Below are 26,591 nucleotides of genomic sequence, written 5' to 3'. Positions count from 1 at the left end.
CCTTTAACGACTGAAGCCCGAGGTCAGTGTTTACTGAGCAGAAGCGGCGATGTCTGAAAGACGGTGGCTGTTAAAAGCTTTATGATAGAGGGGGGAACCATGTCTCCACACTTTCTAAACGGGCCGCAACGCCTCTTCAGAGCCATTGTTCTGGACAGTTAATGAGTCATTCACATCACCACAGGCAACTTTCCCAGAGTGCAGCGAATTATTCTTAGCATGGCAGCGGCACTTATCTTCTGACTGGGATGGGCCAGTGGAGATAGACAGGCTGCTACTGTAGTGATGGGCCAACAGAGGAAGAGAGAGATAGAGGGACAGAGAATAAGGAAGATGATAATGGCACTTGATAATTGCATTTCATTTCCTGAAGTGATAACATATCAGTGGAACAAAAGTCAAATCTTATCTTAGCTAAGACCGTCATGTTTACTCCTGTATGAGCCAGAGGAGAAAATTAAACCCAACTTCCACCAACAAATCTAAGACAAACTACAACGCTCGTGCACGTGGCCAGCTGGGGAGATGCCTCCATGAGCGACGAGCTCCGGGGTGACATCCCTCATGTTTTTCTGCTCCCTTCCAGATGTGTGCGTTCTTCACACTGGGTTTTATTACACCACATCTGGACATATGGGAAGAACAAGATGACCACAAACCACACACACACACACACACACACACACACACACACACACACATGCACACACCACATGAGGACCTCTCATGCAGAAAGGTCACCTGCAAGGATTTATGTAACTCAAGTGAAGAGTGGAGGGTTTGCTCTCAGCATTTATGTAACGGACTTTATTGATACTCAAAATCATGAGGAATCAGCTGGAGGAACAGAGGGGTTAGAGGGGAAGGGGTGGGTTCAGATTTTAACGGATGCTGTCTTTGTAATCACCTCATATAAATAATTTTAATAATAATAATAATAATATATATAATCAAAAGCCAAACGTATCCTTCAGATCATTTACTGAATTTGAAAACGCTCGATGAGAGACATTTCAGAGCATCAACAGAAGACTTTCTGTTGTGAGTCCTCTTCCTCTCTTTCTGCTGTTGCCATCCCCACAGGAGGAGAGCGGAGGGGAGGGGAGGGGAGGGGAGGGGGGTGGACATGACTAAGCATCCACAAAGGGCTTTTAAAACAAGTCCTGAACATCCGCTCCTCCACAAAAATCAGACGAGGGGTTTCTGAGGAGGGATGAGCCAGCTGCAGATGGACACAGTCACGGCAACAGAGGGGAGGACGGAGGAGTGTGTGTTTCTCACTGTGTGTGTGTTTGTCATCTGAGAGAAACAGAGGACACAGAAGACACTTTCTTTTCTCTGGCTCCGACTAACAATTATTTTAATCATCAATTTATTTATTTTTTATATTTAATTAATCATTTGATCCATAAAAATAGTCAAAAATTGTGACAAATGTCCATCAAAACAACAAAGCCAGAATCTACATATTTTAATGTCTTCTTTTGTCCAACCATCGGTCCACAAGCGAAAATTATTTAGCAAATATTTCCCAAGAAGAATCTGAACCTGTGAATTTTGGCATTTTTGCTACTATTAATCAATTATTAAAATGGCTGCTGATTAGTTTCCCCATCAATTGACCAAAACAGCAATCACCTAATAGTTTCAGCTCTTCATGACTGAATAAAACTAGACTTCTCATTAGAAAACATAAAATCTGGGAAAAAAAAATAAAGCTATACAGTAATTGAAGGTATTAATAACACAGATGTGCTCGAAAGTCATTCGTTTTAAAGAGTCCGCATCATGAATTTTACGTCACACAGAATAAAGCCTTTTCTGTTCATCTCATTTCTACACAATGCCCTGGTGCAGGTGTTGTCAGGGCAGTGGGGCAGCTGGTCAAGTCTGACAGCAAGTGCTGTGTGTGTGAAAGTGTGTGTGGGTGTGTGTGTGTGTGTGTGTGTGTGTGATGCTGATGAGGCACCTGCAAACTCCAGCACAAAGAAAGAGCCTGTGAGAGGACATCTGTTGCTGACGACCGACTCAGAAAGTGCAATGAGAGACACGAGTCACAGTGGACAAGGCTACAGATCCTGACAGACACTTTACTTTGTTGGCCATAAAAATATATCAGCAACTAGTGATCATTCTCATTAATGATTTTCAATTAATCATTTACAAAAATTACATCACAACCTCCCAGGGCCAAAGGTGACATCTTCATGTGTCTCAGTTTGTGCAACCAGAAGACATTCAGCTTACAGTGATATGTGACAAAGAAAAACAGCAGACGCTCTCGTCTTTTTGACTGAACTTTTCAGTTATGGCCAAAAACGTGTTTTGCCGAGTCACAGTGACTTTTGACCACCAAAGTCCAAGTCGGTGTTTGAGCCAAAGTTGGTGTTCCTGAGACAAGAAAGTGTCTGTGGTGGGAACATCTGTTGTTGAAGACTGACTAGTTCACTCACAATGAGAGCCACGTGACTGTCATTACACTTTGATTAACACACTATCAGAATAGCAGCTGATTCATTTTCTGTCAGCAGACTAAGTGATTAACTGATTCATCGTTTTGAAACAGATGTGCTGTCGCCATGACGACTGTGACAGATTGTGATAGTTATCCTTTTTCTTAACCTCAACAAAATCTGGCAATGCTGAGAATTTCATACACAAGTTATGAATGTAGTATACAAGTGAAAATAACTTCTATTACCACTTTACCAGCACAGTGAAAATAAAACGTCGACCCGTGATTATGTCGACTTGTTTTGACGGACAACACAACACAGACTACAAACTACTCAGCTGAGCCAAGAGAATATCTGCTCTGACCCTTTGAGACTGATGTGTCTCCACTAAATCTCTCTGTAACCTCTGACCTCAAGCTGTTACAGTCAGAGTAAGAAGCTGTATCAACACTACCCTCTGCTTGATAGTTTTTCTTTCCCTCTGTACAGATGGGTTGACAAAGCAGGAATAGTATGTGCTCCTCTCTCCCAGCCAGTGGTACCCGTCCTCACGTCTACAGTTTCAGAGGAAAATAGGAGCTTGGCACCAGGGTGGCGAGATAAACAAACAGTGAAAAGTAGCAGCTGGAGCTGTTGGCATTCTTCATCTTCAGCTGAGTAAAACATTGTTAACACTGGCTTTTACACAGTCTGCAGTTGTTGCTTGTGGGGTATCATGTATTAAATTTGAATAGATGAAACTAGCGCAAGTAAAACTTTGACATGGACCGAAAGAGGAACACCTGCTTCAAAGAATTTAACTCACGGCTTTACTTTGACAGAAACCCAGAAAGGATGTGGAGAGAGACAGAGTTGCCATCTCCCGTTTTGCTACTAAATCCGCTTTTGCTTTAACCGTCAGCGTTGCTATATTTTGAATAAGCCGTTTAATCACATCACATTAAATGAGAAAAGTACTTTGAAATATTCCTAAACTCAGCTACAAAAGTGGACAAAACACTGAACTTCAGCTAATTTCACTTGGGTTTTGTAACGTCTCATTTGTGAACACGTAACCACAGCAGCCTTAACACACACTCTCGTATCAATAACGACTAAAAATACAGAGTTTCCCACGACATCAAACTCTTGAACTCACAAAAGCCAAAGTCCAGTAATGTTTGTTCTACTGGCTACTTCCAGCATTGAAGGTGAGTAAAGGAGCGAGTGACTCATTCATTTCCTGTGATATGTTTTTATGAGTCTGACTTATGACAACTATGGGGGTTGTGGAGAGCAGAGGAAGGACATGGTCATCTGGACATGGTAAGGAGCATATATCAATGCAAATATTGTATAAACTCCCACAAGCTTCACCACAGAGAAATAGAAAATTATTTTTTGTTTGTCTGTCTTTCTGTCTGTCAGAGACACAGAGAGTTCCACTCTGAGTTTATATAAGGACAGTATTTTTCTCAGTATTTCTGTTTTTAGAGGCCTTTAACAAACCAAACGTCATTTCCCATTAGCCCTGGATTAAACCTTCAACAAAAGAGGTTTGGACATGTTCAGGTCAGAGAGGAGTGAACGGTTTTTTTAACAGAGATTACAGCTAAAAAGCTTGAAAAATGACTTTACAAGAGAGTGTTGGGGAATTTTATGGATGTGCGATGACAAGGACGTAGATACCTGCAAATTTTTATGGGAACTGTATTTTGACAGAGCGCTCACAAAGTACAGTTTCAGCTTCCTAATAGCAAGTCCTGTAGTGGATGTCAATGTGTCTTTGAATGGGAAAAGTAAACAGCAGGATTACACATATTTGAAAGATGAATGAAAGAAACGCTGATAGAGCGATTGCACTGAGCAACAGAAACTAGTGAAACAGAGGCTAGCCCGGATGCGAGGTCAGTACTTCAGCTTAACCAACAAGTGCGAGAAAACAAACAAGAGAGTTAATAAAACTGATAACAGTTAAATCAAGAGCTGTGTTCATGACAGAACAGCCTTCCCTCGATCATCTGGGACAACCCTAAGCAAAGAACTCTAACCGTATGGCCTGATATTACGTAATCGTCTAACCAAGGTGAGGAGCCAAATAATGTAACTACACGACTAACCTCAAGTAGCTAAACGAAGAAAAAAAAATCCTGTGGTAAACTACTTGTGTAACTTTCTGTTTGTGTTTTTTTACTCCATACTGTTCATGACTTTACTAGCACAGATAACCTGGCACCTGAGACTCGCACCTTGCATGTTACTCAACCGGGGAATGCAGCCTATAGGCCGAGCCCACTGTGTAAGCATTCACTCTTTACCCTGGTTTCACCTCAATAAAACACACAGCGCTGTAACTTTACACTCAACCAAGGAACACTGTGCACACTCAATCATTCCCTGTCTCTCTCTCATCTCGGCTTCTTTTTTCCTTCTATCCCAGCCTGAGGAAAACAACACTTTCAGGGCACAGTAAATCTCGCATGACCCCGCCCGGTTGGGGGAGATCCCGTAATACACACTAATCCTGCTCAGTGTTAGTGGGGGCTCTAGGGAGATGGTATTAAATGTGCAAGTGTGTGTGCCTTTCTGCGCGAGTGTGCGTGAGCGCATTGAGGTAGCAGCGAAGGCGATGCTGAGAGGTGAAACTGCTGACCTGGGTTGACTCACACTGGGAGTGTTTCTGTTGGCCGAGAGCACAGAGGAGCACAACAGGAGCTCCGGCGCTCACCGGGCCAACAAGGTCTGCAGGTCCCTTACATGAACAAATTATGAATTATGAAGGGGGAAAAAAACTGCAGATTCATTGCACATTATGAAAGTACTGCAGGAAAAAGCTTTTTTTTTTAACCATTCTTTGTTTTCACTCACTAGTTAGATTCACATTTAAATGTAACACAATTTTAACTGAATTTCGAGAAAATTAATTCCTGTCTCCCTCCACTGCCCCTACGTGAATATTAGGAGTAGGTTTGTCGAGATAAACAGTTGGTGTTTGTGCTAATTTTTCCAACCTGGTGCCATCAAACCACCACAAAGGAAGAGGGCGCAGCGCTGAGCGTCCTCTTCCTCCAAATGTGAAAAACAATAATATGGTGTTTCTCTTAATTTCATGTATTCGAAGGTTACAACCTCCTCACGATTTAAGTCTGTTATTGCACTTTGGTTCATTTTGCTTTCATCAATACACAAACTTTTCCACCTAAACCAAGATTAAAAGCATTTTTTGTGATATCTGACATTTTGACTTCAGGAAAACTCTAAAAACTCCATAATGCCGAATCCTAAAAATAAAATAAAAAACTCAAACTTTACAACAAAAAAGCTTACAAGTAGCTTCCTGAAATCTAAGTCCAACATTAACTCTCTTTTAAGCTGTGTTTCGGTCTCCACCAACTCCTTCAATGTCCTTCCAATGTACAGTCTGTATTCATCACTAAATACTGGCTAAATGTAATGATAGGGCAGATCAAAGTCTAGCTTACATGTCTCTGTGTCAGTAAAAGTAAAATTTATGTGTGTTCAAACATGAAAGTGGGTGTTTGCATATCATTTGATAGGAGCAGCAGCAGCAGCAGCAGCAGCAGTTCCTCCAACATCCCACCAGCACACACACCATTAGCTGTGCTCCTGCACTTTAATGCCGTGTGACACCTCCCTGGTCTTGGAAAGCAGATCGTGATGATGCACTGTCAGAGTGAGCAGCGCGCGGTAACCTCATACTCTCCCTCTTGACCCAGGGGAGAACGGGAGACAGCTGAGCTCATATTAAGCTGTCACTTGGCTCACATGTAAAAACAAATGACCGTGCTTCCTGTGAGAAGTCTTTGTTTCCATCAGTGTCAACAGTAATGTTGAACCAAGCCTGGTTCCTTCCTAAAATAGCATTACAGCCTTGCATCAGTATCATGAAATGACCTGAATTCAAATCCTCATTTGTTATATTCCATTACAAATCTCTACATTAAATAAATTTGCTGATTACAGTTTATCCTGTTGTATTTTTTTGGCAATTTTTCTTTTACTTTTATTTTATTTTTACACCAAAGACTCGATAAAGTACATTAATCAATAATAAGAATAGTCATCACAAGCCAGAGACAAGGCGTTCTGTAGGACTTCATCTCACAGAGACAAGACTCACTGTTTTCTGCACGAACCTGTCATTACTGATGAGCACTGTTGGACACATGGAGATCAAGCAGAGAGGCACACAGCAAATGTGCTTTAATAGTAATGCTGCACTCACAGCTCTTCTCCAGAGGTGAGGTGTCTGTCATCCATTGCTATGCAGCCAGTGTCAGTCTCCCTCATCAGTATGCGTGTTCAGGCAGCAGGTTGCTTTAAAATATAATCCTAGTGTTTACTGTATAGGGGGAAAGTAACACACATGTTCCACGTTGGCAATCGAGACAAAAGAAGATTAAGACTACCCAAACAATTACAAACCGTAAATTCCAACGTGGAAATATGTAGTCACAGGAATTTAAGGTTTAACGTCGATTTCATTCATATCTGGGAGGAGAAGGAAAACAACGTCAGGAATGACAGACGGCAGATAAGAGCTCAACCAACAATCGGTGAAGTATTTCTCGTATTTCACGTATGCTTGTGTTCGTCTTCATTCTGCGGGGTCAATTCAAGTCCAAAGGTGTTGAAGATAAGATTACTAAAACCAGTCAACTCCCCTTCACACTCTTACCCCAAAAGAATTGAAGCATCTCTCACATCTCAAATTGCCTTAATTTAGAAAATAACCATGTTGAACCAAAGCGCTGTAACTTCCTGTATATCTAACCAGCACCACATGCCCTTATGGTTTATGTTTCCATCTCAGTCAAGCTGAGTTTTATTAACTGGAGCACTTGAGCGACAGGACTTGTCAGGATCTTAACACGTAACTGCAGCTGTTGGCTGGTTTCCAAAAACCAAAACCTCTCGTAAGTGATATCCTCTATCAAGAGCGTCTCTTTATACGCTTCAAGTCTCAGGGTGAGTTTGCCCGGTGACTGACAGCGAGTAGAAAACATCTGCGTGTCTGCTTTGCTTTGCTTTCGTATTGTTTACATGACATTGTCCCGGTCTTTGATATCCGTAATTTCTGAAGGATGAACTCGCCCAGTCACTCATGCCCTGAAGTGTAAACTAAATTACACCCCATGTCACTGCCATTAAGCAAGGAACTAAACCCTTGGTTAAGTTAAGTGGCTCAGTGAACAACAGTAAACTACTCTTTTCATACTGGGTGTTACTGAGGTGTACACACAGGTGAACATAAGCATGAAAGCTCCTCAAACCTTTGATGGATATTTACTATAAGATCGTAAAATCATCTGCTTTACCTCAAAATGTCTTGTCAAAACCAAACAGGATGTCTAACCATGATGGCCGAAACATCCTCCAGACAATTTCCTAAAACTACTAGAAATACTAGTCATACTATATTGAAGTGGCATGCCCAAGTCTGTCACACAATCCATGCAATATCCACAAAAGCATCTGATGAGTTCAACACAAAGGGAACAAAACATTTCCTTACACTGTATTATCTCCAAATCATGTAAGATGATCTTTAATTAGGATCTTCTCTCTTTTCTTTAAAAAGGGATAATCCACGGATTTAGAATTGCAAACAAAGAATAGCTTTGACAACATGATCAGAATTGTTGCAGCAGAACCAGAGATATCAAACTTAGTGGCTACATTACCCACAATGCAACTCAACTTGTAAAAGATTCGGGTGTGTTATGCTAGTAGCAGCTAATGCAGCCTCAAGGCTATAGCCCTTGAACGTGGGACAAGATAACATCAAACCAGTGCGGTTTGGCAGTATTTTGATGTAGAAAATGAAAATAAAGTTGTATGTAGCCTGTGTCAGAATAAACTGGTGTATAACCACTCGCCTGGAGCAATGCATATCCACATTCAGCACAGTCATGTGGACGTTAACCTGCAAGGTAAGAAGGCTGCTTGTACTAGCACTGCTAATGTTAGCCACACTAGGCAAACCAATATGACACTGTTTACCTGCAGACGTTGTATTTTGACTGTTTTCTGAGTGTTTTCTTACTTTGAGTTGTCTATTCAAATTTAAATTTAAATTTTGTTGCCAGGGAAATAAGGCGTCAGGAATGTCCCTGCTTCAGGCCCAACCAACACTGACTCAAGTGACATTACTTGAGGGGCCACAAAAGCTCCTGTCAGAGGTCAAGTTTAAATTCAAAGCTCTTCAACTTGAAGTTGAAAGAACTTAAACTCCAGCGGAGGTCAATACTTTTACTGTCACCTGGACACTGAACAACTTGTCAATGACAAAATCCTGTAATGAAATATAACTAAACACAATTAAAGGAAGAGATTAAAATCCACAGAATATACTAAAAATGGCTTAAAAATATCATTCCACCATTGCTGCTTGTCTACTTTCCTGAATGAAGAGCTTTACGAAAATTAAGTATGTCCATGATGTAATGTTGGCTGCCGCTCTCTCCCTCCTCTCCCCTATCTCTCTCTGCAGTAGCGCCGCAGCTTTAGACTTGGCATCAATCACCAGGAGGCAGATACGCAATCTTGCTGTGCAAACAATTAAAGGCTGCTCCTCTGCACTCAAAACTACTCACTCGTGTTGCCGTGTCGAGGATTAATCCAACATGCTTACACATTAACCCCGGAGACACATCACTGAATGGCATTCCTGAGAACTGTGTTTGCTAAACGGAGGGCAATAAAACGCGGTGTGGAGCTACTTGTTCTCTCGCTTCTTACCTTTGAACTTGGCTTGTGAGCTGCCATTTTCAACTTGACATTGATGCTAACAACATTGGAAGGATTAGCTTTCGTACTGTGATTAACCATCAAAAACCATACCATAAATTATTTGGCTGATAGATAATGAACACAATTATAAAGATGAGGAAATAGGACGAGGACATGTGTGTATTGTAACTGCCCTGTTCTTTGTAAGTGTATCAAGTGTGAACAGCTGGTGGTCAGGTGACGACACAGTTAGTGATACCACCCCCTTTTAAAATACAACTCTCTTGACAATATATAACCTGTAGTTGCCTTCTTGAGTGGCAGCATTGTGTATACAGTTGAAGGGTGTTGTGCAACCTTTAGGTATTCAGTTGATGTTGAAGACGTGTAAAAAAAAAAAAAAAAATGCGCGGTTGTGAGCTTGTCAAAGACTCTTGACTGCTCTGCATTCAAGCAACAGGTCCCTGAAGAAAAAAAAAGAATATGAGTGGAATGTCTTGAGTGATATGAAAACAACCAGCTTCCTTCACAACCTTCAGCTGGGCCTCCACAACGTCTGCCGTGAGACAATCTTTCCAGTGTGGAGGGGAAAAAAAATGGTCATAATCACAAAAAACAAGAATCTGCAACTTCAACCACTGATAGGCCACTGGCTGTTTGCAGATAGAGAGCTCCACTGTGCACGACATAATCCCCACACAGCTGGACTGAAAGTGCAATAAACCTCTGAATGGGGGCAGACACAACTCAGGGCCAACCATAGAGGCAGTTGTGGCTAATGCAGTGTTGTGTAACTAACATTAAAAGCCACACAAAAGCAGGAATCAGTCCTTTTACACAGTAGAGACTGTGAATGCAGAATAAAGATCTCACACTGAACATATCAGCCCACACATATTGGCGTAACCGGGATATCTACAGATGTTAGTCTCACTTCGAGGGTGAGGGGATCTCTGTGCAAGAAAGGACCTGGAGTGATGAGCTCTGAACTATGTGGTTTTTATATAACAAGAGCTTTTCAATAAGAGCTTTCACTAACTTTTCAACATTAATGCAAACAATAAATTTTTTTTTTTTATTGAAACCCAGAGTGCTAGATGTTTTTTCTTACCTCTAGTACTGGCCCCGCTCCCAAGATGATCTGCTCCACTCCACTGGCGAAACCCTTCTGGCTGAGAGCAGTCAGATGATGAATGAGGAAGTTTGTGCTCTGCGTCTTCCCAGAGCCGCTCTCCCCAGATATAACAATGCACTGATTCCTCTGTCTCTGCAGCATGGTGTGGTAAGCCACATCCGCCACGGCGTAAATATGCGGCTCCAAATCTCCCAACGTATGATTATCATACAACTTCACATACTTGGGGTTGTAGATGGGCAGGAACTTGAAGGGGTTAATGACGATGAGGATGCTCCCGACGTAAGTGTAGATCCTTTCCTGGCGGAAACGCGAGCGCAGGTTGTCCAGCAGCGAGCGCTCGTTGAGCTCCGGCAGGCGGCACAGATCTGCGTGGTTGCCCTGAGATTCAGGCTGTGGCAGCAGTCCACGCTCCACCATGCGCCTGCGCTCCTCTGTGACCTGCAGCCACATCTGGAGGCTGCCGCCATAGTGAATCGAGCCATCTAGGTTCTTCTGTCTTAGGAGGAAGCGGTAATCCTCGCCACCAGACAGCGGGCGGTGCTCTAGTGCCACACGGGGCCAGAGCATCATCCTCTGCACAGGACAGTCGCTGGGGTTCAGGATCCATTCCTCCCCACCAAACTCCTTCACCTCAGCTAGAACATAACACTTGGTGCGGTCCAGCTGGAGGCGTTCAATGACATGTTCGATGGCCTCAGCAGCTGTGGTGGTCTTGCGGGCACTGATCGGGCAGTAGATGGTGCCCTCGGCCAGGGCGCCTGGGTAGATGCGCACGGTGAACTCTGAGTTCTCGAAGCGCTGCCGTCGGCCCAGGGTGCCCACACCACCAACGCCACCAACGCCATCACGAGCACTCATGGCGGAGCAGGAGTTCCCATTAGCAGCAGCCCGGCACTGGCACGTCCTTCACTGGGCTGGAGGGGCCACCAGTTCAAGACATTACCACTGCAAAAGAGAAGGACAACAAAAATTACTCAATACTGTATGACAAAAAACACATAACTCAAAATGATCTTTATAGACTGTTTGGTCTATAAAACAGTGAAGAATACCCTTTAGAATTTCCTGAAACCCAAGTTGATGTCTCCAAATATCTTTTTGTGTCCAGCCAACAATTCAAAAATCCAAAAATCACTAATCTACTATCACATAAGTCAAAGAAAAACAGTCAATCCTCAAAATTAATTAGTTGGAACTGGGGACTATTAGGTAATTTTTCTTGAACGAGTATCAAATTATCAGTATAGCTGCTGATTAATTTTCTCTTGATTGACTGATCGATTAGTCAATTGACTGTTTCAACTCTAAAATCTCTGATCTGAACCTGAAATTAATAAATGAAACTTCTACTATCTATCTAACTGATCTTGGACCAAGCATTTCAACAGAGCCATCTGCGATCTGCCAGATTACGAAATTCGTCTGATTATGACACAGACCTCATATGCTATTACGTAATCTACTAAAGGGACAAATTATTTTGCTGGAACCCGACATGCATACTCATAAAGGATAAAGGATAAGTCATCAGGATCTACAGGATTACCATTAACACACATACACACTCCCAAGCACACACATAAGCTCTCGCAAACACCAAGACCAACAGCTGCCTCTGTCCTCTTCACTGAATACACAATCAAGCCATTCACAAGTTCCCTCTTCAATACACGGCATCGGGACATCATGGGATGAGTGGAGGCCACAGATACAGAAATAGAGAGAGGACGGGTTTAATGACTTAGCTGCTGACAAAAACTCTGCTGCTCTGTCAAGAGGATTTGGACTCTTCTGTAGCACAAACACTCGATAAACTACATCTGAATGAAGCAAATCGCCGTCTTTAAAATGAAACAATGATAACCAATATATTCAGCACAGCAAGGGATGAAGGCGGCGGTAAGGGTGCCATTCGAGCTATGTGCACTCTATGTGCATTATCTGCAAAACTGCAAATTAAAAAGCTTTTAAACTCAACCATATATCCAAGTCATGTCTCTTAAAAAGCCGAGGTGGAGCAGCGCAGCTCTTTGACTGCATGATGTGTAGAAAGTAGTATAGGCTCTGGCTGCGAGTCAACGAAGCCCCGTATTGCTTTTAAAAGGAATCACATTTGGTGAAAGGGCCGAAATATAAGTCTTGTTCAGTGTTTACATAAACCAAAAAGATGTTGTCAACCATAGATGAAGCCTGCAATGCAGTAGCTGACATATTTGTCCTTTTGCCGAACTCAGGTAGCATTGCAGTCTCGTGTATCATCAGTCTGAAATGCTCAGTGCATTCCAGGAGTCATTATGCGACATGCTGTACCCACTTCCCTTCAGTCCGACTCATCGACTCCTGCTTCAGATACTGATTTTCAAAGCAGCACAGGAATGGAGGGCGGGAATGGGCTTCGACTTGTTGCCATCAGCTGTGGCTTTTTCATGCGGGTACAGAAAGGAATGCCGTACCGTGGCACTTAAGTTGCCACTATTAATCAAAGTGAAACACGTGTTGTGGCTGTGGCTGCTGAATTAGGTTCTAAGGGAGTCTACTACACCTCTCTCCTGTCACTGCAGTCCATGCAGCTAACCCACCACCGCACCACCTCCCTGCCTACATTCGTCATTTCTGAACTTGTTGAACCGAAATAAATAAGTCATATTTTCCAAAAAAGAAAAGAAAAAAAGAAATGCCAACAACAATTATCAAAATCCGGATAAGCGGGAGACGACGAACGAACGAATTATCAAAATGGGTGCCAATTCATTTTTCTATCAATCAACCGATTCCTTAATTGACTAGTACTGCTTACATACTTCCTGAACAGCATGTAGCAATACACAGCAGGAAGAAAGTGAAAACAGGAAATGGAACAGGGACACATGTAGTTGGTGCACGCAGTGGAGTACAAAGGATTTCAGCAGGAAAATGATACAATGCTGCACCCCTGCCTGGTCATTTCCTGTCGCCCCATATCCAACCTCTCATGCCACGTGTCGCCTCAGCAACTTTGATATAACCATGTGCCACACAAACACATGCACACAAGACCTCCCCCCTTTCCAAATACAGACACACACACACCCATATGTGAGACACAGGAAAACACGCATGCATCACCTTTTTTACCCTGACACAAAGCATTCAATCGAGCTGATACCATACACATATCCACTGGCAGGTATTCACAGAGTGTGATGAATGTATTTCCTGCTTGTGTGATTGTACCGTGTGTGTGTGTGTGTGTGTGTGTGTGTACTGAGCACTCAGTTCGGGCCTGGCGCCTGGAACAGATGGTCAGCTCGCTGCTTAAAGGATAGGGAGGGGAGATTTAGGGTTGAGGCAGTGCTAGACAGCACAGGGCCATGCTGGCTGCCTCTCTGTTAACCATCACATGAAGACAATCAACTAATGGACATCTCCTCCGGGAAAACACAAGCAAATCTTACCAATCACAGCCTATCTCCCAATAGCAACTATCTCCATTGCTATCTTGCTTCTTTTTTTTTTTTTTTTAGAGAGACAACTGCATTAACCTCAGTCTGGGATGGATCAATGTGACATGAGGGAGGTCCTGCTCAGATTGGGGAATGGGGTGATGTGACAATTGTCAGATACATGAATTATCCATGATGAATTAATCACTGAAGAAAAATTGCAATGACAGCTTTATACAATTCACTGTGTTATTCCAGCAATGCAAAAACAATGACAGAGTAACTGCAAAGTAACTGCTCTTGTTCACTCAACCTGTCATTATTCAGCAATTTGCCACACTGAATTCAAAAGATTATGTTTTATCTTTTAGATTTTATGTGGTGAATTGCAAATTTCACAATGATTACACGCTATTTTTTAAAAGACATGAATGAGATGAGACTGAGTATTCAGGGCACTTAGAGCCTGAGCAATTTTGGTATCAACAAGTGCTGTGACCTACAAATGCAGATCATCTGTTCTGATAATGCCGATTATCTGTATTATGGTCTTCTAACAACACACAAACAAACCAGTGTTTTCAGACCAAGTTTTTATATAATCTGTCATGATAAATATTTGGTGCAACAGCTTTGCAATGGATAATGTTACAAGGAAGGAATGGCAAGAGCAGCAGCAGCAGCAGCCACGGTGAGCTGGTTAACTACGTTCAACAGGTGTTAACGCCATTTTAATCACAAAGGGCGGATGCTTTTATCTTATTTTATTTCACTTTAACAAGAAGGCTGAAGGTGTCTTCTGGAGATTACCCTGTGGGCAGCCATAAACATGGAGGAGGGGTGGCGGTCGGGTAGTTGCAATGACAGGAGTAGATTCCTTTAGAAGCTAAGGTGTGTTTTCATTTCACTTATACCCCCCTGGACGTTGATCTTAAAGCAAAAGAGTGTATGTTTACGGACATGAATATAAGCAGAGCCGATTATTGCTCTGAAATGGGAACAGGTGATGAACAAAACATCGGTGCCTGGGTTAAAAATGCATCACACTGTGTTAAATTGGAAACAATAACTTTTTCTTTCGTTTATATTAGTGACAGTGAACTGTTTCCTTTTGTCTGCTGTTTGTATGTGCACAGATATATGATGGAAATGTACATTTGTTGAAAATATTGATAAAAAAAAAGAAAATCCTCAATTATGAGAAGAAGGGCCCCTGGGCAGAGACACATAAAAGACCCCCAACCCCTCCTACATAGGACCCCCAGACTAAGAGGTACAAAATTACTGCTACAAATGACTACTTCGTTATGGTTATTTTGTGTCTCTTTGTGGTTGTTTTGTGTCTCTTTGTAGTTGTTTTGTGTCTGATTGTAGTTGTTTTGTGTCTCTTTGTAGTTGTTTTGTGTCTGATTGTAGTTGTTTTGTGTCTGTTTGTAGTTGTTTTGTGTCTCACCTTTATCACTTACAAACCACAAATGTTAAAAGTCACTTCATAGAGAGGCTCTGGTGAACGGGCCCCAAGAGTTTTACGGGGCCACTGGTCCTGTAATCTGCAGACACATTCAGTAATACCTCCATGGCGCGGCGGGCAACTTAGTTTAACTATCCTTCAGTTAGGATGATCAGTGATTTACAGCAAAGCATATTAACAAGTGAGAGATGAAGCCTCAGTACAATGGCAAAATTAAGAGAATTAGAAACTGCAACACAAGTTTCATTATTGTTAAACCAACAATCCAACATGTGATCAAAGAAAGTAAATACCCTTCACCATGTTGTTCCTGCTGAAATAAAAACCCTTTGTGTGTTCATATCAGGGGTAAGGATCCTGGTTGTTGGCCGTCCACACGGTGCAGTTATCCCAGCATAAATCTGGATACTGAAATCAACCACACGAACGGAGCTGTCGTCCCAAAGGATGATTAAAAAACTGCCACACCAACTGTCATATTTTCAATCGAATTCTTGTTTTCAATCGACAATGATTAATTAATAACAATGAATCATTAGCATCCCTAGCTGGGAATGATGCTCCTTTATCTTTCGAGATAACATACTGTACATACTATTCATTCTCCAGATCAACACAAAACGAAAAAAGCTCCCTGTGAAAGGCAAACTGTGATACTTGTGAACATAATCAGAATGGTTGCACTTTTTTCAGCTAGATAAAGTCGGTGTTCCCACACACACACACACACACACACACACACACACACACACACACACACACACACACACACACATATTCGGCACAGACGCACTTTCACACCCTGCACTGACGGTATCGCTCACATTCTGTAGAGACGACCTTCTCAAAGTAACAAACACGCAGCTACTCTGCTGCTCAGAGGGAAAACGCCTGAAGACAAAGAGGCAGAAATCAACACACTGAGAGAAGAGGAAGAGAAAATGTCTGAAGCATGATGGCATTTCACCTGAGCGTCACGCCTGTGTGCCTGCATGGTAACTTAGGGAAAAAAAAAAAAGGTTTGATGTAGATAAGCCAGAGGTTTGTGCCCTGGAGGAAGTTACAAAGCAGATGGAGCACAGCTGGAGGAAAAATGCAGTGGCCTCTTCTCGTCTCTGTTCTCCTCAAATGACTGAACCAGAAACAGATCTGGTTACATCACCTGAATGGTTGGAGATTAGGAATCACAGTCAAGTAATCTGACCTGGAATCTGTGTGTGGAAACGTTTCCCAAGACACAGCAGCTCAGGATAAACCCAGTCAACGGAGACATCCACAAACAGCAAAGTTAGAATTCATACGCAAATTCTGAATATGCAAAAGATATTCATTCTAGCTTTGAGCTTTTTTTTTTTTTTAATAAATCAAATTTAGGGCCAGATGTTATCCGAGTTCACAAAAGTTAAGATTAATGTTGGAAGTTATCTGCACTTGAATCAGTGGCGTAACACAGCCTGCAGCTTGAGTGAAACACAAAATACAAAAAGACAAAGGAAGGAATACTAAACAATAAGGAAATACAAAAAAGTGTCCCACTCAATTTGAAATGCAGAGGATTCAATAAAACTTTGATTTTATTTTTCTCAAAACATTTGAATGGTGCCCTGTTTTTAACTAATAACATATTTTTAGTTAAAGGTGATTTGTGAAAGATTTACCCAAGATGCCTGAAAATGGACGTATTTCATTAACAGATACTGAATAATTAGAAGAAAATTATACAATTTGCACTCTCTGAAATCTGAACATTGTCTGGGAGATGCCTGTGTGGAGGACAGGAAACCAAGGAGAGGTTCAACCACGTGAGTCAGACTCTTCAATGGCTGCCATTGTTACAGAGGAGTGAAGGATCAAGTTTGGTTAGCTTTCTACGATGTGAAGTCACTTTTTCTGAAAGGCTGTGCTTCTGTGTGTGTGTGTGTGTGTGTGTGTGTGTGTGTGTGTGTGTGTGTGTGTGTGTGTGTGTGTGTGTGTCACGGTCATCAGGGCTCAGCACATGTTTTCAAAGCTCATAATGTTGTGGTGGCTCTTTATTATACCTTTAGCCGATTGGGAATCTGCATTACACTAAGGTGTGTGAGTTGGCACTGGACTGTGAACTCTCACATCTAGTCTGCACATTTTTGTGGGATCATTTGTGAACCTGACAGCTCCATGGTGCCAAATTTAGCTGCTATGTTTATTAGCTACATGTCACAGGACCACACTGCTAGTTTCTCACTATTGTGCCTCTGTTTTCTGTCAATGACAGAAATGAGTTTGCAATCAAGTGTTGCTAAAAAGCTTTAGCTCACATCTTTGACCACTGTTAGGCTAAAGGTTGATAACTCTAACTGTAAACTCATCACTTTTTTATTTGAAAGCCATCGTTGTCTTTATAATAAATGAGGTTATAATACATCCTCTGAGCAGCGCTACGTCTTCAGGGCAGACTGGAGGCTACAGTAAGCTGCTATCGGAAAGTGACGAGATGGGCCGAAGCTAGCTGGTTAGCATGCTAAGTTCAATAGAAGAAAAGACGTGAGAGAGAGACAAAGCGTTAACATTGGCGTTGCTTTCCACCTTTGGTGAGTAAAGGAATGAAGTTTGATGTTGAACTCTCAACGTTTCTTCTAGGTAAGTTACCAGCTGTTAATGCTAACGTTAGTTTTGTAGCATTAACAAAACTTACAAATAGTAATTTTAACCATCTTCTTCATCTTTGGCACTGTCCACACACAGCTTAACATTCAAGTCAAATTCACAAACATGTTTCAATTATGTCTGTGGAGTTTAAGGTGTAAAGTCTACACAAACAAGAATATGTTTTGGTTTTTACAACGAAAACAAACTGTCTTGTGAGATACAGACGATAATTTCATGTTATGTTATAATGCAGGACTATTATTTGGATGCTTCATATATTATACTATATATATTATTCAACCCTTAAATTCAGATAAAACAATGCATCCTTCATCCGCTGGTCAGAGCTACAGGTACAAGAGATGTGTCATCTTGTATTTACTATGTTTATAACAGTTTTATTCAGTTATGTTTGCAATATTATTTCTATTACTTTACAGTTATCATGTAAAGTAATTATTATTTGCCCGGGAGGTAATGATTTTAAACCCCGGCTGTTTTTGTGTCTGTCAGCATAAAAAATTGAAAAATTGAATTTGATGAACAATTTGAATTTGTACGAAATAATACAGTGACAAGAAAAAATATGTGAAGCCTTTGGAATAACCTGGTTTTCTGCATTGATTGGTCATAAGATGTGATCAGGCCTTATTGATCTTATTGAATACAGCTTTTAAACAACACAGTGTTGGTGTAAAAAGTAAGTGAATCCATAGAGTAATAATACCGTACTATAAAAACTAGATACTCTGTTGCTGTCTAAGTCTGTTCTGTGAATACCTTTTTATTAGGACAATACTTTCTAATACTTTCTAATAGGACATGCTTAGTTTATGGGTGTTTGCCTGTATCACATGTGTGGAAGAAGGTGCTAATAGCGACATTGCATTACAGCACAGATAAGATAAGGCACGGAGAGCCAGACTGCATTATGCAGTGTGCATACCACACAGAAACTCATTCCCCCCCCCCACTTTTAATAGGGCTACACAACCTTCAAAAACAGACCCAACCCCCTTCACAGTTACAGGGAGAGGAAATTGCACTTCAGACATAAAACACATACAGTACAACCAGTCATAAAACCAACTGTAAAGAAACAGGATGGGCATGAGCTACTTAAGAATAAAAACACTTTGCTTTCTACAGAATGTGCTTTGATCGATCAGAGCAGATGCTTTAAGTGTTACAAAGACAACAAACAATGCCTGCAGCCTTCCATTCAATTACAACAGCAAAATATAAACATGTGTACGAAAAACTAAATTGTGTTCTACTTTATTGAGGCATGATGTAAGTGATCATAAAGAGCAGGAGGGGACAAAGAACTTTAACCTAGCGATTCAGTGGAGTGCAAGGTCCGTCTTTCCCGCTCCTAGACGTTGGTTGAAATGTACTATTTCTCATATGCCAGTGACAAAGGAAGTAGTAATTTAGCCAATTTCGTTAATTATTGTTCATCTTTTCAAAAACAACCTGAAAATCTAGCACGGACACAGGTTGTTTTTACATGTTAACAGTGTTTTCAGATGTGCACACCTCAGTCTGCGGAAGAAGTAGCCCGAGCTGTAGCATGAGAGGACCGGTGGGGTCAGCTGATGGATGCGGACATGCCACACGAGCACCGACACGTCCAACAGACACACACATGCACATAATTGCAGGTCACCATTCCTTGGACCCAAATGTATCAATGTGTAACACAACTCTGCGTCTGCAGTGTCCCACAGATATAGTTTCACCTTCAGCCTGCAGGCGACTCTGCAGCTCACCGACAGAGGCCTTGACCTTGTCAAGCAAAGAGCTACATTTCTCCAGCTCGTTCGGACTCTGTGTAGAGGCCACTGGAGTCCACCCTGTGTCCTGGAAATGACACTTGTATGCAACTAAACTGCAACAGCAAATATGTTCACACTGAACGTTCACAGACAATTTATTTGATCTCTGCAAAAATATCAGATGCAGTGACCACAACTTTTTTATGGTAACGATTAGGCAACTCAAAGCACAACACAGGAAAGACTGCAAAAAAATATTTCCTGTTGCAGTTTAGTTGTATACTGTAGAAATGATTTTGAGGAAACAGGGTTGACTAAAGTAAAATCACAGTCGTGGAAACAGGAAGCTGCAGAGTTCACTAATTGCTAATTATTTCACTGGTTGATTGACAATCATTTGAGTAATCTATCAAGGAAAAAAGAGCCTGGTCACACCAGCATGTAACAGCAAAGTTTTGTGACGAAATCTTTTAATTCTGGTGGAATCGCAGTGATTGTTGGATTAGCAAGCTTGCTGCCATCAGTCAGCAAGCTCATTAGCTCTCATCATTAAAACTTATTATTGAAAGAAATTATGTACAATCCATGATGTAAAATGCCAGGTGGGGGTGAACATCACTGCACAGAGAAAACAGAAAGAAGCTTGAGGACCTGTTGTGGCTAACGGTAGCATGTTGAAGCCAGTCAGCGTGTTAGCTTGTCAGCATATTGTTGCATTTGCACATCTTTAGATTTGGATATTTTCTCTTCTTACATTCAATAGCTTAAAGAAAAAACATTGAAGTGTGAAAAATGAGAAAGATATATAAGAAAGATGTATAGAAAGATAAAGCTCCTTTTGTGAAGCTTTATTCTGCTGCTCTGACTACAGTTGTATCTGACAGTGTGCTGTTTTACACCATTTCCTTCAGAGAAGTTCACAAACCATTTCTGAGTCATACCAGTAAGGCTGCCCAAAAGTGAATGGTTGACAGAGGTTAACTTTTTTTCTTAGACCATGTGGTAAATTGACTGTAACATGAGGATATGGCACAGCAGCCTACTGTAACCTTTCCTTTTATTTAACTCACTGGTGAGTGACCGTGTTTGACGCTAATTTGGGTAAATGGAAAACGAGGAGCGCAGGATGCCAACATTTTTGTCAGCGTCTTTAACATTTCGGTTTTGGGGTTTCGTTACAATTGCAGTTAATACATGCTAATGCTTCCTCAAAGCTCTAATGTGTAGACTGTGCTCACTGCTCCAGAACCTGGACTTTTTTAGGTGGAGGAATGACAGCGCCAGTAGATTTGCAAACACAGGAAATATTTTCTCAGAGCAGCTTCTTCGTGTTTGCAGAGTCTGAAAGGAGCTCTACATCTTCAGATGATTTTTTTTTTATAAAAGTAGAGTCGCAAAAGGTGTTTGATGTTTAATATCCAAAGCATTGGAGCAAATCTTGGGATCGGTATGAGCTGAAAAAATCTGATCCTTTTTACTTTACTTTGTTTCATTTACCTCGGCCTGCTTCGGTTGCAGAACAACAGTCCTTTACCATAGCAGTACAGTGCATTGCAGCACAGCACTGTAGACTGGATTCAAGTCGCACTTGAACTTGTCTGCTATGAGACTCGACTCTTAGTCGAAACCTGAAGGGGAAAAGCTGAGAAGATCTAACCATAAATATTACAGAAAAAGACTCTTAAATGCACGTTGGGGCAAACTGTAATGAATAACTGATAACATAACCAGGACGTGTGCAACATCTCCGTAGTCTAACGCATATTTCAGTTGTTTCTGTGATGAACACAAGCCAATAATAATATTGAGGAGTATCACCTGAAAATTAATCCATCAATAAATCTTTAATCTCTAGTTCAGCTAGATTTACCACTGTGATGACAATGGAGAAGGATGAGTCCATGTGAACTTCAGGGAGTGGAGATGAACCATTTCCCTCCTGAATCAACGTGTCAATTAAAGCCCAAAAGGAGGAATCGTTTGCTTCTCATGCACTGACAGTAATATGGTTTCAGGGCGCTGCAGAGAAACACAGCATTACATACATTTTACTACGTCTAAAGCATGTTGTGCACTCACTCACACGGCTCTCAAGTCTCTGTAACTACTAATGACTCGGAAGTGGAGGCCGGGGTGTGGAACATGAGCTCTGGCCGAAACGTTCAGACAGCCAGCAAAGAGTGAGAAAGGAGAATGAACTGAGAGGGAACAGAGACAGAGACTCACAGAGAGAGAGAGATTGAATTGAGAAAATGGAGGAGATGCAGAGACGGAAACAGACAGAGAATCAGAGAGAGAAGAGGATGTTGGTTTCCTGAAATCTGAGCTTTGGGAAAGGGAGAGTGAGCGCGGAGGAAAGGAAGGAGTCAGAAATGAAAGAAAGGAAAGAGCCGACCTGGCTTCAGCATGGCGACACATCACTGTACTTGTACTCATTATTGATACGGTTCAACAATTTTCTGGTTTAGTCCGCCATTTCAGCAACAATTTGTGCCCTCAGAGCTGAGAGTTCAGTAGGAACATCACAGCAGATTATATCGAAAATATATTATCACTGTCCAGCGTCTTGAGTTTTTAAACCTTTAATAAACATGATGAAACATGTATTTAAGTAATGTCAAACCACACGAAAGAGGGGAAGGTTATCTTTCCTGATCTGGGTTTGCTGTAATGTGGCAGCAAAGGCAGAGAAGAAGACTGCAAGCTCGTAAACATGGACATAAACAATGCTGGATTTAAAATACTTAGAAAATCAGCTTTGAAAATGTTTTATGAAAAAGGAAATGCAGTTGATTTGGTAAACTTCGTGGATGCACATGGTGCCGTTTGGTGACACTGAATGTAAATATAACTTGTTTGTTTCCAAGAAAATTTCAAAGGGCACCTTTAAATATCTTTGTGTTTTGGACTGTTGGACTCTCTGAGCTCAACCAAGAGAGCGTCAAAGCGGCATTTTTGTTTTTTCAATTTCACTTTATCGCTGCATGGAAATGTAGTTTAAGTGCAGATTGATTTGGAAAGTGTCCTTTACATTACTATACGGGTCATGACGTTGCTACTCATAGTGATGGATTAACTAACTTAAGCACGATTCAAGAGTCTACATATTGATTTTGGAATGGATGTCAATGGCTGACTCTGGACATGGGAAAAATAAATTCAGATTTCTTGTATTGTACAGGTTCCATTTGAAAATGGAAAAAGGAGCAGTAATGTTTCATCAGTTTGAGTCATGGATCTCAATCAATCAATAAAAATAAACTACAACGAGTTAGCAACAAAAGGCTGACACGGTTGAAGTGTGTTTCCAAGACACCTGAGTCAGTGAGGCTGGGGCCAGGCTGGAACAAGTCCATACTGGAATCACTGTCCACACCGTAATTAAAAATGACTGAAGGCCCCTTAGGCCCGTCTGTGCACACAGCAGAGGATAACCGTGGCTGGTCATTCTGAATGAAGCGCTGGGCCTTCACTAACTCCCTCCACATTCCACCGGCTGAACACCAACAGGTGACACAACTGACATGAAAATATGACACTGGAGGAAATGCCATGTGTGTTTGCTAAATTAAGAGCCTGACTTCGCCGTGCAGGACCTATTATTGTTGTTGCCTGAACTGGGCTGGAGAGAGTGGAAGGAGAAGGCAGAGGAAGGAAATTAATACAGTGTACCGCAGGAGTCCCAAGGACAACACTGTAAAAAAAAAAAAAAAGAGCAATGCACCGTACTGTGTGTTCTGATATCTACAGTCCCTGCTATTTCTGTACCTTCAACTTGTGTCTCTTATCAAAAAACAATATGTAGCAAATGTTAATCCAACCAGTTTCAGTCCCAGTTTCAGTATAACTTCACAATAAGACAAAATACAACGATTCCAAAGTACAAGATGAAGTCAGGAACTCGTAAATGATTGATGGATTTATTTTGATAGACCCTCATAAAAAGGGAAAGAGGCTAGCAGAAATGGGAACATGGCTGCTCCCACCCACACTGGTTAAAATGCACTTCAATTTTTATAGTAAACCTTTTATGTCAGTGGTGACAAGCATTTACAAGGAAGCAAGTTTTAGATTTATTGTGCTAGACAATTCTCTCATGGTTCAACCTGGTAAACCTATTTAAATTAATGATGACTATAATCAAACAGACTGCTTGCCATTAAAGTGAACTCAGTTACAGGCTGCTGAGAGGAATGGATATTACAAAATGCGACTGGGGGCTTGTAGAAAGAAACACTGGGAGTAAACAGCACCACTCCTCTGTTGTCGCCATAGAGAATTCCACTTCCTGTGTCCACTCCCAGGACAACGACAGCAGCTTTGGGTGAGACAGGAAGTGTAGCTGAGGGGGCTTCGACATAACAACACCATAACAACACCATCATGGGACTGTTGATATATTTCTATTTCACCTTCTAGAAAAAAATCCTTCTAATGTCATATTGATCTTTTTTGATTTTCAAAACCCCAAAAAGTGACAAAGCTAGTTTTATACCACATAGAAGAGGGGACAAAAAGGAGAGGGTTTTCTGCAATGCAACACAACCAGTCACGTGACATTTTAGACAATCACAGACGGTCTCACAGTGGGGAATGGTGTGACCATGGTGCAGACTCCACAGTGTGCACAACACCTTGCTTTTACCACTGATGTTCTTGCAAATCTAAATCCTGATTTGAGTACAGAGATGCCATAACACACAATAAAACACAACATCCAATACAATTATCTGGCTGCATGAGATGATCAGTTTGAGCTTCAGATTTTCTGTTTCTAGGTTAGCAGGTGAGACAGCCAGGTCAGCTGATCCTGAAACACCTGCTCTGAAACCTGTTGCTTGTCTCCAACTCTGTGTCTCAACTGCTGGTCTCACTCTGTTTTTGGTTAACTGCTCTTTTTCCCTGCTGCTCATATAAACTTCTCTTTGCCTCCTACTCATGGTGGACTAAACCTCTTGGCGATAGGACAGTTTTATTTATCCAGTTTCCGTGTTTCTTAACAAAAGGAGAGTGTCTATGTGCCGGTAGGTGCTGTACCAGAGAGCAACTCAGTGTCAGTAAAAGTGTCATAAAACTGAATAAGTGTGAGCTAATGCTTTAATGGCTCGCTGCTATCAGAGGCCAGTGGTGTGTGTGTGGGGGGGAGGGGGTTAATTCTTCACGGAAACTGATTGTGAGAGTAATGAAAGGTCTCAGTACATAATGAAGCTACAACATGATTACGTGTAACAATTACAGAGATCAAATCATTTTCTAATTAAATCCGAGTAGCATTAAAGAAGAATCACATTTCCCTGCACACTCCACACACATAGTTTAAGTGCATTTCATCAGGTGCAGTGTGTGCGGTTTTCTCAACATGCTCTCCCGTGCTCGCCTTTACTCCATAATTGCCTGAATTATGTTCTCATGAAGCTACCGTAAGAGGAGAAATTGGTTTTGCCATGTGCCGTATGACTATTGAGCACTGGTGTAAAATGTTCTGTCTGAAACAAGGCCCTTGCTCTTGCACTGACCCTCGCATTTACATTTTATTGTTTTAGAGAGTGGAAAAAAGTATTTTTCCTTTCAGACTCCACTCTAGCTCTGGAAATATCAATATGAGGCTTCACAGTCTACATTTGGCCGGTGGAGTCGGAAAAGTACACCACCCCGCAATAAAACAGGCCAGCAAATGCACGGCACGCCATCAGTAGCTGCTGTTTTAAAAGGCATTAAGTGTTTAGGTTTAATGGTTCTCTAGGAAATCATGTTCAGAGAATGTACATGTTGATTTTCTGAAATGCAACAAGAAGTGGAAACACTGAAACAGTAGAGAGGCCTTTTAACTTTGCTGAATTTAAGCTGTGGTAGAAATTTGCCAACTTTCAATACTCAGAAATGCGGCTAAAAAAAAAAAATATAAATAAAAAAAGACTTTGAGAAGGAACAACTGCATGACACGTGTATGTAAAAAGCAACGTTGCAAACACCGACTCTGACATGAATATGACAGGAAAAAAGACTCATAAAAGCTATCTTGTAAAGTAAAAGGCGCTTTAATAGACTGGCATATATGATGAGACCAGTATCTGTGCGATGAGGTCATGGCGCGTGACGTATCAGACGATGAGAAACTGAAATACAGAAATGTCAAAGATATGTTTTGAAACAGTGTCACTAAAACTATTTAAGCCTTATCAAAAGAAACTTCATACTGGCAGACTTATCAGTCTCAGGTTTTTCATACTCTCAAATATCAGTATCAGCGTCAAACGTTCTGTATCTGTCTATAAAAGTTTCATATCAATTTGGTAAACTGGTCAAAATGTACTACAGACAGCGGCTGGCGAGGTGTTATCAACCAGCAGAAGCAGCAGAGGCAGAGATGAAAGAAGAGGAGGGAGGCGACGAAGAGGAAGACGGTGAGGGACTAGGAGGTATCACTGACCTGGATTATGCACACTCCATTTCCCCCTCAGAAAGGGAGTCTGTTGGGCCAAACGGACCCATTCAGCCGCCCCTGGCCTGAGGGGGAAGACGGGGCTGAGGAGCAGCCAGGACACCGGCACGTTTTCCTCCAGAAAGAAGTCAACGTGTAAAAGACGACATACCAACCAGCAGCGAGACTGTGTTTACACAAATGTAAGACTTCAACACAAACGAGCACAGTACACATACACACAGCGGAGTGGGTAAAAGGGATTGGGAGCTTGTCTGCAAACACAAACACACACTCAGACTAAGAGAGGCTGCAAATGCCAAAAGGACTCATCTCGTCTTTCATAGCTGAGCGGAGATGAGCAGTAATGACTGTAGCTACTCACACAGCGCAGTGCCAAGATGCCTCCGACCTCGGAGTGACGAGCACAGACGTCCTCTAATGTGCACCCAGAGATGAGAACTGTTTCCTAAATTGGATACCTGTGACCAGGTCAAGCGTACACACAAACCACAAAAAAAAAAATTCAGATCTCCTTTGTAACTTGC

The 26,591-nt window shown here is 41.6% G+C and overlaps 1 protein-coding gene across 7 annotated transcripts in view; it reads right to left on the bottom strand.

Moving 5' to 3' along the window:
- Positions 1-26,591, bottom strand: part of myo9aa (myosin IXAa) — a 100,893-nt gene that overhangs the window by 66,627 nt on the left and 7,675 nt on the right. For all 7 annotated transcript variants that reach the window (XM_087179423.1, XM_023426679.2, XM_023426680.2 and 4 more), the window contains exon 2: positions 10,300-11,271. In XM_087179423.1, coding sequence (XP_087035549.1) covers positions 10,300-11,184 — 885 coding nt within the window. In that variant the 5' untranslated portion in view covers positions 11,185-11,271. The remainder of the gene's footprint in view (positions 1-10,299; positions 11,272-26,591) is intronic.

Source organism: Seriola lalandi, unplaced genomic scaffold (assembly GCF_002814215.2).
Source record: "Seriola lalandi dorsalis isolate HSWRI2012SDOR001 ecotype SW California unplaced genomic scaffold, Sedor1 jcf7180002054835, whole genome shotgun sequence".
Taxonomy (NCBI): Eukaryota; Metazoa; Chordata; class Actinopteri; order Carangiformes; family Carangidae; genus Seriola; species Seriola lalandi.
Note: the sequence above shows the minus strand (reverse complement) of the source record. Positions and strands in the feature narration are given on the sequence as shown.